This window comes from Syngnathus floridae, chromosome 1 (genome assembly GCF_059516105.1).
Source record: "Syngnathus floridae isolate MCC-2025c chromosome 1, RoL_Sflo_1.0, whole genome shotgun sequence".
In the NCBI taxonomy this organism is placed as follows: Eukaryota; Metazoa; Chordata; class Actinopteri; order Syngnathiformes; family Syngnathidae; genus Syngnathus; species Syngnathus floridae.
This window is the reverse complement of record NC_142413.1, coordinates 14,620,706-14,638,049: the sequence shown is the minus strand read 5'-3', so window position 1 is coordinate 14,638,049 and position 17,344 is coordinate 14,620,706. Positions and strand designations below refer to the sequence as shown.

General features: G+C 38.5%; 2 protein-coding genes across 4 annotated transcripts; both read right to left on the bottom strand.

The window, feature by feature from the left end:
• Positions 1 to 284: 284 nt before the first annotated feature.
• On the bottom strand, positions 285 to 5,557 carry tmem35a (transmembrane protein 35A). Its single transcript, XM_088374670.1, has 2 exons — positions 5,342 to 5,557; positions 285 to 3,629 (listed from the first exon to the last, which is right to left on the bottom strand). The coding sequence occupies exons 1-2, from the start codon at positions 5,459 to 5,461 to the stop codon at positions 3,246 to 3,248; spliced, it is 504 nt and encodes a 167-aa protein (XP_088230796.1). The 5' UTR covers positions 5,462 to 5,557; the 3' UTR covers positions 285 to 3,245.
• Positions 5,558 to 6,073: 516 nt separating this feature from the next.
• On the bottom strand, positions 6,074 to 17,287 carry arl13a (ARF like GTPase 13A). 3 transcript variants are annotated; one of them, XM_088374656.1, is made up of 10 exons: positions 16,988 to 17,287; positions 10,986 to 11,102; positions 10,151 to 10,221; positions 9,435 to 9,687; positions 8,069 to 8,174; positions 7,789 to 7,988; positions 7,363 to 7,471; positions 6,999 to 7,269; positions 6,500 to 6,616; positions 6,074 to 6,418 (listed from the first exon to the last, which is right to left on the bottom strand). In XM_088374656.1, the coding sequence occupies exons 1-10, from the start codon at positions 17,158 to 17,160 to the stop codon at positions 6,363 to 6,365; spliced, it is 1,473 nt and encodes a 490-aa protein (XP_088230782.1). In that variant the 5' UTR covers positions 17,161 to 17,287; the 3' UTR covers positions 6,074 to 6,362. The 3 variants fall into 3 exon arrangements, with proteins under 3 accessions (XP_088230782.1, XP_088230773.1, XP_088230762.1); XM_088374647.1 differs by lacking the exon at positions 16,988 to 17,287 and adding an exon at positions 13,757 to 13,967; XM_088374636.1 differs by lacking the exon at positions 16,988 to 17,287 and adding an exon at positions 12,630 to 12,720.
• Between the last annotated feature and the right edge of the window lie 57 nt (positions 17,288 to 17,344).

Sequence of the window (17,344 nt, the reverse complement as noted above, 5' to 3'; positions counted from 1 at the left end):
TTATTTGGACCACTTTGCAGTTACACAGTGGAATTGTGTTTCCTATGTTATGAAAGCAAATTGTTGCAATTTTAGAGTTGGATAACCCTCCAAATGTCAGCTTCAAACAAAAGGCAATGACGTTTTGGTCGAAAAAGCTGTTTTTCTTATTTGAGTTGTTTTCTCCTTCCTGAAATGGACATGCAGCTTTTGTATTTAGATCTACATTGTTTTTAGGCAACTGTTCACCTTTCAGCAAGTGCACTACAAAATCACTGCATTCTTGTGGCGAATGAAGAAAAAAATTGAATCAGGGTTTTTATTTTAACATTTTAGATACATTTCAAAAACAAAAAATCCCGATGCAATACTCCTATTATAAAGAACAAGTTCACACATTTCCATTTGCAACCTATAATAAATAAAAGATAGAGTTGTAACAGGATGAATGGGTTATTCTGGGGCATTTACATTTAGTAACATGCACAGGTCTGTGAATACTAAAAAGGTGGGGGGATGGGAGAATAATAAGCCTAAGGTTTATGTTTAATGCTGAAGATATTTCTTAGATATTGCATTGGTGGTTGTGGATGTGTCATGAATGATTTGATGTTCATTTAGGAAAATCCTTTCATGATCTGAAAAGCACATAGAGAGAAACATGCTTATTCAGTGACTCCCAACCACTGTTGCCAAACATACAACGGAATAGTACCTTTGAGTTCAACTAAAGAGGCCCACATTTCACTCCGAAAAAGTACAATTGTAAGTAAATCAAAGTTTCCAGCTACATCCCGTTGTTGTTGTTTTTTTGCAAGGGAAGGGTGACATCAGGAGTTGAGGTCCCTCCTTGCGAGTGTTCTCATTATGGATTCATGTGTTTGACTGTTATGTCCCATTCAATAAATGGATGAAAGTGCGCCAGCAACTACATATGTCTCTCCTTGCCCACATACCACGTGCTTAACGCCTTCACAGCTGTGGATGTTTATATTACTATACTACAGTTGTACTTGTATTAGAATGTTTTTTCAACTTGAAGATTTGTTAGTAAGTCCAACGCAGCTTGTCTGTTAAATTCAAATTTGAAATCACTGTAATGACAAACAGTAGATCTGTGTAGACAGCAGTGTAGCATCACTTTGGATTTTAGGTGGGCACAGCTTTTGAGTGAAGAATAAAGATTAGATTGTGAATCTCTTCTTGTCACATCGATTATGGGGAAAGAAATGGCAACGTTTTGGAAAATCAAAAAAGATGATGCAGTTCATGAAGTAAATTGCAAATGGCATTTAAAACGCCACTGATGTTTGACCCGAGCCATGCAGTAAGTCAGCGTCTCTCACAGCATATTTCATAGTTGTATGATTATTTTTTTTAAAGCAAAATGTTTCAAAAACAAATTATGACATTAATTAAATAATTAATTACACGCAGGAAGCAATAAAGCAATGTCAGTCAGATGTTGGGTCAAAAGCCAAAGAATAAAAAAAAAAAAAAATTAAGTTGTATTGTATTGTATTGTATTGTATTGTATTGTATTAGCAATGTGACGGACAAGTCAACATGGAATGAGCACTTCAAATGCCTCTACAATACTTTAAATCAATACACCCCTGCCCCCCCTCCACCCACACACAATATGGATTACTTAAAGGAGTTTGCAGTTAAAAAAAAATGTCACATAGAATGTTAAAACTGTACACATGACTGGAGAAATCATCCCTCTCTGACCCCATCTAATGCCTCTACCTACATTTTATATTGTTATTATTTTACTGCACCTGGAGAGACTGAAGGAGTGACCAAAGGGTGCTGTCAATCATTTGCTAAGCATGTACCCCCCCAGCAACACGCTAAACACATCTCTTTTGGATTTTTAATTAACTATTAACAAATAAATAAATGAAAACAAAAATAAAATCACAGTGCATTAAAACAGAATCATTTGGATTTACTTAATTCAGAAATGTTCATCGGTTGCGCATGATTTAAAATGAGATGAACAGATGTAATTTTCCCGCGTTTTTGTCAAAAATGAACAAATGTCAGTTTAACACATTTTAATCTTGTGCAACCAAAAATCAAGTACTTTATTTCAAATGTGTTTTAACACACTCCATTATGAATAAGTGGGAATGAGACCTCTTCTAGTGATCACACTGCTCTTCTCAAAAAGATGGCTTCATTTGCTCCTTACAGTCTGAGTTTTTAAATGACATCATTTAAAATGTCACCGTTACTTTGAATCATCAACTTTGAGAACCCCTCAAAATTTCAGCCTATTTGCACTTATTGGATATTTTACCAGCGAATCAGAAAAGAAGTTCTCCAAGGAACTGACAAAACAAAATGGTCCAGGTGATATGTTGATAAATTGTCAAGGTATACAGTTTTACTTGAATTTGAAGGCCTTTTTTGATTTTGCAAAGATGACTTCATAAATGTTCCAAAAAAAGCCTATTTTGCTCAACAACAGAAAAACTACATTTTCAACAGCCGATTTTGGTGTGTTGTTCCCAGGTGTAAGTAGCCAGGCCTATTAGTCTCAGCATTTTTGTCAAATATTGCCACAATGATGGCTTTTTTTTTTTTTAGATTTTTTAGAAGCTTTTTATGGCTGTAAAAAAAATATTTTGCCATGATTTTGATTTTCCTACTTCAGGTTTTAAGTTGTCACAAAAGCAAAAAATGTTAGCATCAAAGTCACTACTTGTTTGACAAGATTAGTTTTACAAAATCAAATTTTCTCCAGTTTTTAGTCGGAAATCAGTGCTTTTGGTGAAACTGGCCCGTTTTATTGCTGATTTCTAAAGCCTCTACTGTAAAAAGATAGAAACTAACCGTGGTCTTTAGGTAGGTTGGTCACTTGTATTGTCACAGAAAACAGTTTTGTGGTCATGAAAGATCAGTCAAAATGCTCTAAAATTCTGTAAATAGCCTCAAGAAGTCTAAATTAAAAATGGCTGCCATTGAACCAGTTGATTTTTTGTGTCACAACCAAACAAAGCCTTGAAAAACCTGCAAGTTGGGGTGCTCTCAAGTCCAGGTACCACTGTAAAAACTTGATCCCTTAAAAAAGCTACAATGTAACGGGGGAGCACTGAAACTGAATGTTAAGTTTGGAATGGGACAAAACAAAAGTTGCACACTGATGACTGTCCACAGTCAAGTCAAGGAGATGAGTAACCACCAGTTCCAAGTATGTGTGTAAGATATCAAGGACTCGCTTCACTGTAACTGGGAGGGGCATTAAAAAAATGCTTTTAAGACTGCTTGACCTTGTTCTTTTCCTGGTCATTGACATGCTGCTGATGTTGCGGCTGCTGCTCCTCCCTGCTCTCCTCCCTCTCCGGTCGCTCATCGCTCTGCCGGGCTATGAGCAGCCGGCAGGTGAGCAGGATGCCGAAGACCAGCGCGTGGGCGTAGCGCTTGAGGGGGTCGCCGACCAGCTGATGGAAGAACAGCACGGCCAGCATGACCAGAAGCAAAATAAAGTTGGCTACATCCTTGGGCCTGCCCGGTACCAGGGTCAGGACCACGCCACAGGCCACCTCCAGGGAGCCGATGATCTTGCGGAGCAACACGGAGGTCACGCCGATCTTTTTCAGGCCAGGCAGAGCTTTGGCATAGCTCTTGTACGCCCGTTTCTACAGGAAAGTACACGGAACAAATTAAAGTATGTGGAATTTTTTATTCAAACACTACTTCAACATGACTATTGCTAAAAATATCCACCAATAAGCTCATATAGGCCAACATTCCCAAGTGTTCACTCCAAGTTTACACGTCCAAGTTACCGTCACCGTCGGAAGTGCTTATGTTATGTTTTTCAGATGGAGCAGCACACTGTGCATTTAATTAACGTAATGTGCAAACTGATTGGCATTTTACATTCTATTTCAGTATGTGGTTACTCATCGCGTTTATAAAGTTGTAAACACGTTTGTAACACAATTTACTTGTACAGTGAACTCCTGCACATTTGTGGTTTAGCACTGGCACATTTGGGTGTCGACCTATCTTCAAGATTTCACCGACTTGCTCTTTTTGTGCGCAGGCCACAAATATAAGTATGCTCTAGCGCCCTCTTGTGGTATCTTGATGCCAAATTACCATGTTAAAATAGGTTGAAGTGCTTATATACGACAAAATATGTGGTTGTCTGCCATATTGTGGCATCCTGAAGTTAAAGAACTAGGTTGAAGTGAGTTTAGGAGCATTATTTAAACAAAAGGGGTGCTTTGCCATCGTCTTGTGGCTTCCTGGTGTCATAGAACTATATTGAAGTGAGTTGATGAGCTTCATTATGACAAGTAGTTCATTACCACAGTCCTGTGGGCTCTAAATAGGATTGGAAACCTCTCTCTCATTCACGTGAGGACTCCTCTGGCAGGGCTCAGTCCCTATACCCTGCGAATGTGGGGTTTTCCTTATTCTGCTACACCCCCCAAAACGAAATTTTTGCACTGTACACTTAATATGACAACATATAAAGAAAATGGTTTGTGTTTTCAACTTGCAACACAACACAATTAAACCTAAATCAGAAACCGTTCGGGCACTCTTAAGTCAATGTACCACCACTGTACTTGTATTATGGTAACACATTTTTGAGGTAACAATATAATTTTGTTGTCACGTTTAATATACACAGCGGCACGGTGACGCACTGGTTAGCACGTCCGCCTCACAGTTCAGAGGGTGCGAATTTGACTCCACCTCCGGCCCTCCCTGTGCGGAGTTTGCATGTTCTCCCCGTTCCTGCGTGGGTTTTCTCCGGGCAATCCAGGTTCCTCCCACATCCCCAAAACATGCACTCCAAATTGCCAGTGGGTGTGAGTGCGAGTGCTAATGACTGTTCGTCTCTGTGTGCCCCGGTTCAGGGTGTTCCCAGCCTACTGCCCGATGACTGCTGGGATAGGCTCCAGCACGCCCGCGATCCCCGTGGGGACAAAGGGTAAAGAAAATGGATGGATGGACATGATGAATGGAAATATATATATATATATATATATATATATATATATATATATATATATATATATATATATATATATATATATATATATATATATATATATATATATATATAAATCATGTATGCTGCAGTTATTTGGTGAATTGATTAATATTTTTAATCTCTCTTCGGCCTACTTTGTGCGCTGATGTGTTGGCATCAGCCATACAACACGTTTATGCCATTTTACAGCGAGGATGTTTCAGAGAGGATCTAAGCGGAGGATATTACGAGATAATGGTGAAATAAAAGAGAACGGAGAGCGCTTATTTTGCGGTTAGTTTAATATTTGGGTCAGCATCCACAGAACAATGGCCTCCCCCCCACCTCTCATTCACTCACCATCTCGCTGTACGCGTCTTTGCTGAGCCTCGGCGTCAGCTTAATGGTCCCCATGAAGACGAAGAACAAGCCGAGGGCGAAGGAGAGGGCCACGATGGTGATAGTCCTCGGTGAGGGCATTTTGGATCCCGCTGGAGTTTGCGACGAATGGGAATCGGTTAACCGGATGCTGCTGCCCGGATGCCTTGCCAAATAGTGATCCCGCACCAGCAACCTGCTCGTCTTCCGCGAGAGGGCGCGCAGCCTCTTAAAGTGACAGTTGCCGATTTACGATATAACCCGCGAGTGTCCTCGTTTTACGACGCGGTTGCAAATATTAGTAATACAAAAAAAAGTCTTTATTACAGTAGTAATTGCGTAAATACACTTGGAAAACCATTAAAGAACGGTAATTGAGCGTGCCTTCCTGTGCTACTCGATGACGTAGTATGTAGCTACACTTTTCAACCTTGCGTCTTTCTAAGCCTTGGGATGTCGAGACCTTCACATTGTGTCTCTGATGACCTACTGTACCAACAGACCTACCAATTTTTCACTCATCCATCCATCCATCCATTCATCCACCCTAAACAGCCACACATCCTTCCATTCATACAGCCATCCACTCTTCCATCATCCTTCTGTCCATGAAAACCAAACAAGCCACCAACCATCTATCCACTCACTACTCAAGACATTCATACCAGTAGCTATTTCTTCTTGTCTGTGCCTTCGAAAAACAAAACTATACTGTTACTGTACGTATGTATTCACTTTACTTGATGCATTACAGGGAAATGATTTTATTAGAAATGGAACAATAAAAAAAATTACACATTTAGCCATACATACATTTGGATCATTATTATTGTTATTAAATAAACAATGTGTCTCCACTACATGATGGAATGTCAAGAAAAACCCATGAAAGACTCGTGCATCCGATGGGAAATCGTTATTTGTGCATTGATATACATATATTCTGTCCATTTTTTGTGAGGGGAGGGATGACGTGATGGCAAGCAGGGCCTTTTTTTCTCTCTCATTGTCCCTGATCTTGACGCTCCTTAAGAGCCAGTATGGCTTTTCGGTAAAGATCTACATAGGAGTAGACAAGGCCTTTATTATGAGATCCAACATGTTTAATCTGCGTATGGTGAGGGAGTGGTAAATTCTCACCAAATGTAGTAGAGAGGTCAACAGATTGAGCGAATGCTCCAGACGTTCCTTCAGTGTTGATTTTGTTCCTCCTTTTAACTTTCACACCCTTCTTCCTTTTCCTCTTTTTTCCCATGGCTTCACAGACAAATTATTACATGGAAAACAGAGTTATAAATGCTAAAATCAATATGCTGCAGGGTGACATTGTATGGTAAGCACTAATCAATTAAAATAGCCTACTGACAAAACTGAAAATAAGAAACATATGAATATAAAATATATCAAAAGTTTTCGAGGCATAATGCCTGGTTTCTTGTCATATTCAACTCGTTTTTGTCAATTTAATTTAGAAAACATTTAATTAAAAAAACATTCAAAAATATATAGAAATAATGAACAACATTTTGTAAAATTTAACTGGATGTTAATTCAATAAAATGTTTGATTGATTGAACATTTATTTATTTTATTTATTTATTATTTCATATGAATTAAATAAAAACTATACTGGCCATACCTCTGAGGGGCTTCTCGTCCTCGTGTGGTGATTCAGGCACATCCCATGTCTTCTCTTTCACCTTGCCCTTTTTTGTGTGTTTTCCTTTATTGGGGGGGATGAGCGGACTGCTAGTTCGCCCTTGGTGGCCAGTGTTTTCTGTCTCATCTTTATTGGCCTCCTCTTCTTCCTTCTCACTCGCCGCTTGTTCATCTTGTTTGTCTTTGCTGGCTTTGGCTGGCTTTTTCTTCCTCCTGGTGGTTTTCTTCAGCTTCTTTTTTAGAGTGTTCTCCTGCCAATTACAGTTCATCTTGTCTATAATTCATGTATACGACCTAGCGACAATAAAGCGGAATTGAAGTGGCCTAGTCCAAAATCTATTCACCTTCTGCATTATGTTCTGAATGGGCTGCAACTTTCTTTCCCCATTGCTTATGTTTTCCATGTCCTTTGGCCTGTGAACCTGGCGGAGGCCTGACTTGCTGGTTCTCATGCTAGGGTTACATGGAAGGATGGATAACATCAGGTCACATTAAGGTTTCAGTTCATTCAAGCATTATCATTACAAGTGGATGTTTACTGACAAAATCAACATAAAACAGAAAATTACATCTTGAGTATTTAAAACAACCGTGTCTTTGGAAAGCCAGTGTCATGCTAGGCTTTTTTGAGCTTTACTTCTTAAAGTGTGCACTTCCACAACCGCGGTAATACATTTACTGTTACAACAATATCTTGCCTTCAGCCGTCAATAAAAACTTCATCAGAATGAGGAGGTATTCATAATGTAGCAGCACAAAATGTGACTTACCGTTCACTCTTATTTCTTCCTCTTGTCTTCTCTGCTTTACTGTTCCTCTCTCTGGGCTCCAGAGGCCTCTTGCTGTCCTGGGCCACGCGGATGCACAGCCCCGGGTAATCCAGACAGATGGCTCGCAGCAGCCAGCGAAGGCCTCGTAACACTTTCCTATCTGACCAGCGCCGCAGGTCCATTAAGGCTGAACAAGGCTCCTTGTGAGGAGAGGGGATCATGTAATGGTAGTTTAATGTGAAAATGTAGGAGTCAGAAATCATGTTATGTTTGCACTCACTATATGGCACACAGAGCGGCTCTGGTTGACTAGCTTCTCTAAGGAGAGCATCTCGATTAGTTCGCTTCCCAGCAGGGCATTCATTTTGTCTTGTTTGTTTGCCAAGCTGTAAAGACAAACATCGATGCATGCTTTGAGTCTCAGAAGTTAGTTGTTTTCAAGTCACACGTGGCTTCCTGGTGTCATTGAACAGGAGTCGGGGACTTTTTACATCAGAACAATGGAATCACACGGTTCGGCTGGCAAGGAAATACATCGGCCGTTGGGGAAAATCCAAACATTATATAGAAATTCCCCGTGGCAACCACGCCTTTGGTTATTGTAAAAGTGCGATATAAATAAAGTTATATAAATTAAACAAAGTTGAGTTAACTGTGGGTCTGAAACAGGGGTCCGCGAGCTGTAGCTTGGAGAACCACAAACTAATTTGCAATGCAGTACTGCTGCATTATTATGTCAAATGTTTGCATCTTTTGAAAAAGCGCATGTCAACATTGCATACCAAATCTGCAAAGGTTGAATGAGGGCAACTGGAACCTTCTTGTATGTTGAATTTGTTGTTTTTGCTATTGATAAAGCATAATAAACTACTTTAAACGAATAAACTCCTTTACTCAGCTTTGGGCCGACTAAAAGCTTGGATATGATTCTGAATTTGTGACACATCACAAACATATGCCAAGCCTGACATCCCTGTTTTTTTGCAGGGTACTTTTGTAAGAACAAAAGACTTTTAAAATTCATTCATTCATTCATTGTACAAGTACGAGTACTAGTACATTCATTGTACTAGTCAGCCAGCCAGCCAGCCAGTCAGTCAGTCAGTCAGTCAGTCAGTCAGTCAGTCAGTCAGTCAGTCAGTCAGTCAGTCAGTCGTTAGTTAGTTAGATACTTTCTGAAATATAAGAATTAAGATAATTAAGTTATATTTTTTGTATTCATTTGTTAAAATGACTTTCTTCCTTTGTGAGACTTTAAATTTGATGTTATAATCCAAATTTACAAAAATAAACCCTCATAAGATAACTTTTTCGCCTGACAAAATGTATTGTTCCTGTAAATCCACTTTTTGGGTTGTATACGACAAGTTTATTCTCATAAGGTTACAAATATGTTTTATCTGTAAAAATATGTTGTTAAAATATCATGACCTTTTTTTTCCTCAAAATGTGGGCTACCTTTTAATTCAGGTACACATGCTAGTCATGTTTAATTGTCAGTTACTATGGGGGATTACTTTGGGAAATAAAACGTTGAAAGAAGTGATAGGCTGATAAAATGGACTCTGAATAGCCATGTAGGTATAGTGGTGTCCCTCTAGAGGGCAGTGTTTGTAAAGTTGTGCTCTACTAATGAATATACTTACACTAGGATGGGTTTTCCTGCCACTCTGGGCTGCTTGAGTAGGTCAGCCAGGACCTCCTTGACGTCCTTGATCCTTGGCCGGTCGCTGGAGTCCACCACGAAGATGACACCGTGTGCTTCCCCATAATACTCCCTCCAGGCCCCTTGTGACTCCACTGAGCCACCCACATCCAGCAGGGTGACCAAGTAGTTCTCCACCCGCAGCTCACTCCTCATGCACCCTTGGGTGGAGCCTCCTTCCACGGAGTGAGGCACTGGAGGACATAGAAGAACCACACATTAATTCGGCAGCTCTAAAACAAGACAATAGAAACTGAAACTTTTTCGATGAGGTTAAATAAAAATTGTGGTTTCCAGTTCAAATCTGTTCGGTTCACTTAGAAAATAGCACTTAAAAGCAATAAAACAATAAATAAATAATTAAAAACGGAAGCATGGGAATCACTGAGGGAAAGCAAGAAATAGAGACAGCAGGATGGACAAGTTCTCGGTACAAATCCTAGCTGGGGAAGAAAGAAATAAAATGATTACAAAAAATGGTAGGGACAAGTAGATACAGTAGACGTAAAACCTGGGTCTACACACACCCTTGTACAAATGCTCCTTGTTCAAGAAAAAGAAAACATTCTGTAAGTCACTCACACATTCATGGGAGATTTTGTTAACCGACATTTGTCCATAAATCATTAAGATATGTTTTGCATCAAAATTGGATACCTCTTGACATGCTGCGGATGGAGGATGTCTTTCCTGCTTTGTCAAGACCCACTACAAGAACAGTCACTCGCCTGTGAGATAAATATATTTTTTAATACATATATTTTTTAATATATATATATATATATATATATATATATATATATATATATATATATATATATATATATATATATATATATATATATATATATATATATATATATATTTAAGAGTTGTTCACTATTTGCCACAATTTTGAAGTACCGTATTGGCCTGAATATAAGACGGTGTTCTTTGCATTAAAAATAAGACTGCATCGTCTTACATTCGGGGTCTAGACATTATATCCATCCACAACGCTCGATGGCGCCAGATATCTTTAAAGCGAATGCTGAACTCAACTCCCCAGGCCAAAGCGAACCCCTGTCACGAAGAATAAAAATAAAAATAGCAGTAGCACGGAGAAGAAAATTAAAAAATAACGGTAAGAAAGAAAAGAGAAGAAAATAAGAGAAGAGATAACAGAAAATGGAGAAACGTAGCGACAATCTGGAGAAAAGTGGGTTGAAGCTCGAAAGTCTTTTTTCAAACTTGAGTCTTGAAAAACAGGGGGTTGTCTTATAATCAGGGTCGTCTTATATTCGGGCCAATACGGTTAGTTACATTCAATGCCAGCATTCAGCACCAGCAAATCGAAGCAAAAAATAAAATAAAGGCTTGGTTCTCATTTCAAAGAACTTGCAACTTGACTCACTTGTATTTTAAGGCACCACTGTATTACAAACACTGCTCAGTATCATGCAGTTTACGTCAAAAACAAGCAAATTTAGACATGCTTGACAATTAAGATGACCTGATTGGCTCCTGGATTTTGGAGAACCAAGTGCAGAAGTTGCTCATCAGGTTGAACATGTTGTCTTGTGGTGAGCAAGGTGTGCACAGCGGCCACCATTTTCTCTGCACGTGGTGTCTGGCAACACAAGGGGACATAATTACTACTACTACTACATAACAACTCATTAAATGGTCTCATACTGTATGATCAGATGAAAATGTGTTTTATCACCCAAAATGAATGACTTCCTGTTCAATTTGGGTCGTGTGTGTTTTTGAGGGTCTTTCATGTCGCCTGTTAGCATTCACATGTTCATACAAGTTGGTGTCGATTGGTCAAACTGATGTTGGGGTTTAATTTTGTCTCACTTTCCAGGGGGTTTTGGCGGAAAGAGGTACCGCTGTAAAAGCCATAAATTTTCACCAGGATAGACATGCCTAGCAAAAGAGCTCCTAATGAATATGTATATTTCCTGAAATTACTCCCAATGTGACTTCCTCCAAGTGCTGCATATACTTGAGCTTTATTTTGCCATGTGGTTATGTCTGACACAGCAGGTGTCAGAGGTCAGCAGACAACAACAAGAACAAAAAACACACACACACAATCTGGCTGGTCTTTCACTCCAGTGCATCTGTTCTGTCTTTTTATAATCTGCTAAAGCCAGTTCAGTGTGGCCTGCTTTTCCCGTGTTAACAAGTCGACCCATATTTCTTAGATGCTAGGTCACCGTACAAGTGACAATGAACAGGTTCTGTGCCGCAGCAATAGAAATATTTGCAAACTTAGAGCTATCCTGTGAGTAATACTGCTCAAATTTGCATCTTTCACTCATTTAGAGAGGTGCGATATTTACATCAGGTTTGACATTTCTTGGTTTTACTACATAGCAACATTTACATTTAGCTACTTTTGATACTCCTGTCATAGATGCACTCACCAGACACAATATTAGGTACAATTGCATAATAATAAATACAGGTTTTTGTGTCACCTGGATAAAAAAAAAGTTTCTTATTTATTTTAACAAGATGTAAATACTTAAGCACATACATACAAATGATTGTGTAGAAATCTCTGTTGTTTCCAACATCAATTGGTTATGTCATGTTGATCAAAATGTATGACAATGGGTCTCTGGTGAATTTCTCTCAGCCCACAAAATGACAGCGTAAAATAATTACATCCCAAATGATTGTCATAATATGTCAGGCAAATATTTTTTACATTTCCATAAGACTTTTTCCCCAAATGAAGCTTGACTTTTTCAATTGAAGGGAAATGGGTGAAGCATTAGCTTGAACAATGATCATTCACTTTTCTGAAATAGCTCATAGCAATTGAAGATAATTGTGCTGTGGATGAGCCTAACCTATCTACTTAATTTAATCAGAGCTATTCTCTTCCACTCTTTTGTTATCGTTTTTGTGTCCGTCCATCCATCCTCCTATCTATCTATCTATCTATCTATCTATCTATCTATCTATCTATCTATCTATCTATCTATCTATCTATCTATCTATCTATCTATCTATCTATCTATCTATCTATCTATCTATCTATCTATCTATCTATCTATCTATCTATCTATCTATCATTGTGGACCCCAACGTAACATCAGCAGATGATTGTCACATATACGATAATAATATTAATACTTACAGAAGTAGGTCTATATCCATGCAATTGTTTGCTTACAACTGTACACTAACATCTTGCACCTACCTGCAAAGATACTTAATCAGGCTCACCCTAAGCCTCTGCTCACCCCATGTGGGAGGTGCGACCTTTGTTTTGGTCTTGCAGCCAATCACAGGGACATCGCATGAGCCATTAGATCCGCCTATTGGATTAAATGGTTTCTCTGCTTAACCGGACTAAATTGGGGATCCTCATTAGTTTAGTTATGTACACAGTAGGCTAAATGGGTCCCATGGTGTGATGTCTGAAAGTGGCACCATGTTGGGTTTGGGCACATCCCGGCAGGAAGGACGACGAAAATGTCTGTGTGGCACCTACAGTGCATGTGAGGCTCTCTAAATATATGGAAAAGTAAGAAATACTGTTTGAACTTATTATGCATATTCATCCTAAATAGAATTGGGAAAATAGTCAGACCCAATACAAAACTGCTACTTTAAAGTCTCTCAGTGATTCAATTAAAAGCTTCAATAATATGGGTTGCAGTGTTGGCAAAGTTCATTTTCTACATGAAGTCATTCAAAGTTCAGTTCACAACTATTAAAATGAACTCGTTCGTTTCATAGTTCATAATTGAAAATGTATTAACTAAATTTGAAAAAAAAGTTAATCTTTCCCCAATCAAAAAAAAAGGTTGCTGTGAGCTGTTACCCTCTGGCAGATTGGCATTTTTCACCCATTCTATCCAGATATCACCTGCCTTACAAGAGAAAATTGCATAAAATTGTTTTTTTTTCTTTAACGAATTGAAACAAAACCATAACTGTGGTCCAAAGTGTGCAAACACAAACAATCTGCTGTAGGTGCCATGCTGAGATAGGACACAAAGAATGTACCAATGAAGTGCAAATATTTAAAACAACATTATATTGCTTTAACTTTTAGTCCACAGTCAATGTATTATTACTTAACTTGTTTGTCAAAGAACCAGAAAACGTTTATAATTTGGGACATAAAAGTGCAAAGGGTGCAAAGTCCGAATAAATTAGTAAAACAGAAAACAATCTCATCAAGAGAAATTTATGGTTCAACGCCATTGAGAGCGCGCACAACTTCTAAAATTCCTGAACGCTCGCACAGGATAATACCTCATTGTTGCCATTTGACAAGAATGGGCGGGTGAGGATGCTCGCCGCGCGACACTTGTTTACATCGACTGGACGAGCTTTCGTCGCATTTTGATGACCCATGCGTCGTGCAACTTTGTTTGTTGCCAAGGTTACCAAATCCCCCGTCTATTTTAGCCTCGTTTGCAGTGTGTTTAGCAGGGGGTTATTTCGAAGTCTAAGAAGAGAAAACCTGGCAACTTGAACGCGTTTTTTTTAGGCCATTAAAATACACATGCAATTATATTAGTTTTATGTTTGCTTTGACAGTAAGCAGTAAACAGCTTGTTCACTTATTGTTGAACTGCTGCTTGTGAAGTGAGTTGTGCTGAGTTTGTAACAACAAATGAAACCTAAGATGAGCCCACAAGTGAATGAGATCTAATAAAAAAAACATTTGTTCAATTTTTGCGACACAAAATTATATTTAGACTTTATTAGGTTGTATATAAAGATAGCATACCCCTTGCTGACCCTTTGCTGAAAACGATTAAAAAAGCAAATTAATCATCTACGTCATGATTTTATTAAAATAGTTTAACAATATTCTCCTTTGAAACACTGCAATATGTTTATGGAAAGCAGCATAACACATCCCAGAGGATCAACTGGTTTCCTAATTCCTTTAGCATACTGGAATGCAGAAGACTACCGCTAGATGGTGTCACAATCACAATGTTTTTTTTTTTCTGTCTTCAATGGACAAAGCAAGGCACTAAACCTACATTTTCCACCAACTTTTTTCCACACATGTAGAGCAAGTCGCTGATGGTGTAGAGGTATGTACACTCGTCTGACTTGTGTGCAGGTAGCGTGGGATCGATTCCTGCTCAGTGACAGTGTGCATGTGGGTGTGATTGGTTGTTTCTCTATGTTTGCCCGGGCCATGACTGGCTGGCGACCAGTTCAGGGTGTAGCCTGCCTTTTGCCTGATGTCATTAACACTAATGTCCAGTCAGCTCCCACCCTTCTCTTCTGCAAAGCACTCACGGCAAAAAGAGCTGAGGTCAAGCAGAGTCGCCCTCCCCTCCTTCGATTGCTACACATAACAAACATGCCTCAAAGACCCCTGACAGTTGATTTTGCACTCTAAGCGCACTCGAAGCTTACCGTCTGATTCAGAGGCGGATCTGAAACTAAAGTTGCATCCTGCAAGCCTCATGTCTGCTACTCCGTAATGATATTTCCATCTTCTGCTTTCTCCCAGGCCCCACAGGCGCATACCACCTCTGCAGTCTGGAGTCAGTGACCCACAGCAAAGCATCCATTAGTAATGATGAGCCTAGATTTGTGCTGTCTGCCGCTTCCACCTCCCCCTCTTCAGTAGGTACCAGTCGCAACTCATTTACTGAGATTAAATCTGACAGGAAGTAGATAGCGTGTTCGGAGTGAGCTCTGAGCTTCCAGAGAAAACAATAGAAAATTGAATAATATGTTGGATATGTTGAATAATGTGTATGGATCAACACGTCACAACCAGCATTTCTTACTGTACAGGTAACCTGTTAATATAACTGTAAAATGAAAATAAATAAATTTGACACCCAACATTGAGTGTTGTGAACAACCCTGCAAAATTTGATTTTAAAACAATGCTATAATCCCCTAATTGCGTTCTACCGTAGCCTCAGTCTTTGCACACGTTTTCAACAATTATCTTCAAACATGCATAAAGACAAAGACAAATCTATGAAGTCACTTTCAGGATCTTTAACTGCCATACAAGTGTGAGAAGTTTAGTATCACAAAAAAAAAAAAGAAACCAAAAAATTTGTGTGTAAACATCTTCGAAATTCCAAATGTGAGACTTGGAAAATATAAAATGATGCCATATTGAGAATAATTTAAATGGGTTGAGGAATGTTGAAGGGGTAAAAATGTAAAAAATCTGCATTGATTTGGTAATCTTGTTATGGAAAATATAGAACAAGGGTTGGAATCATTTGAGAAATATGTAGTGATATGAAAATGAAGCTTCACATTCTCTTTATGAAGCAGTTGTTGGCTCCTCAAGATGGCACTGGTTTGAATAAAATGGGCTTAAGAAATGGAAAGTTAGTGTACTTTCAGCCTAATATTGCACAGAGAATTCCCATGACTAGAAATATGTCAGGATGTGTTAACTTTGGAAAATATCTTCATTCATTTCAATGGGATTCTATTTTTAAATTGGCCACAATATGCTGTCACCGCTACAAGACCATTTTCTTAGTTTTGAAAATGTCTGGCCTTTACAATATTTGACAATGTGCATTTGACTACAGAACAATAGAATTATCTCAGCAAACAGCAGCTCATTTGCTTTCCATGCTAAATAAAACCAAACTGTCAGACTGATTCTCTTAACAGCAATTTTAACATGTGTTCCATAAAGCCAGTGTGACCCGAACAAGCAACGTGACAAATGAGGACACGTCCGTGTAAAAAGTCAATGAGTTACAGAATGAGTCACTCTTTTTGTTTCTCTCTCTACTGTACAGTTCCCAGCGCAACAAGTCCTGGGACAACCAGTGGGTGAACTCTAAAAATGGAAGTGATAAGCAACTGAACTCTCAGTGCTAAATGTGTCCCACTGCTAAGCGGCAGTGTGTTCCTGTCTCAGCTTGTGGTTAAAAAAAAAAAAAAAAAAAAGAAAAAAAAAGAAAAACATCATTAAGGAGACAAGGATTGAAATGAAAACATCATGATAACATTTGAAGGAGTCATCGGTATGGAACTGACAGAATGCAGCTGCTCGTTCTTCTCTGGAGAGCCTGCTGCCAAAAAGCACATTTTTCTGTTAAAGGGAAAGTCAACCCCCAAATTTTCAATTAGTCAGTTTTCTAATTAATGTTTCGTTTGTGGAATATGAATTAAACAGGCAAAATCCACATCTCGGGGGTACCCATTTTGTCAACTGGAAATGATAACGCGTTTGCCAGGTCTCAGGTCACAACCAATCACAGCTCACCAATTTTCTGAAACTGAACAACCATATAATTTTCTTTGAGTGAACATATTTATAAATTTACCAGAGGAAAATATAATATGTTTGCTCTCTTTATACACTTCACACCAATGCTGAAAACCCCAATAGACACGAAATTACCAAACAAACCTGGACTCGTTTCCCAAGAAAATGTGTTCCTGTCTGATTGAAACAATTCAACAATAAGCATGTCACAAAAAAATTTGCAATAAATTATTATGTCATATATTTTTTGAAGTGCATACCTAAGGGGACCAAGACCCTTGTGTCTCATCATCATATAAATACGACATCCCTGCATGAATAAATTTGTTTTTTCGTTACTTTTTTTGAATAATAGGTTCAAGGTACCAGTAAAAACACAATGCACAGATGTGAATTGAAAGACATTCAGGTCATAAAGAATCAGCCACATCATAAAGCTGACTGACAAAATACTAAGATGTGCAAAGCTGTTATCTGGATAAATGGTGCCCACGATAAAGACTAAATTAAAAAACGTATTCTGTTTTGATTCAGTAAAAAAAAAAAAACAAATAAATAGGTAAATAAAAAAATAAGAAAAAATATATGTATATATATAAATGGGAAAAACACTTAAT

Excerpts from the sequence above, each read along its gene's own strand:
- tmem35a (XM_088374670.1), bottom strand. The coding sequence starts at position 5,461 with ATGCCCTCACCGAGGACTATCACCATCGTGGCCCTCTCCTTCGCCCTC. Across the intron at positions 3,630-5,341 it reads AAGACGCGTACAGCGAGATG|AAACGGGCGTACAAGAGCTA; the intron begins GTGAGTGAATGA and ends ACTTTCCTGTAG.
- arl13a (XM_088374656.1), bottom strand. The coding sequence starts at position 17,160 with ATGATGTGGCTGATTCTTTATGACCTGAATGTCTTTCAATTCACATCT. Across the intron at positions 7,270-7,362 it reads TTCAGAACATAATGCAGAAG|GAGAACACTCTAAAAAAGAA; the intron begins GTGAATAGATTT and ends TGTAATTGGCAG. Across the intron at positions 6,419-6,499 it reads TGACCTCTCTACTACATTTG|ATCTTTACCGAAAAGCCATA; the intron begins GTGAGAATTTAC and ends ACTCCTATGTAG.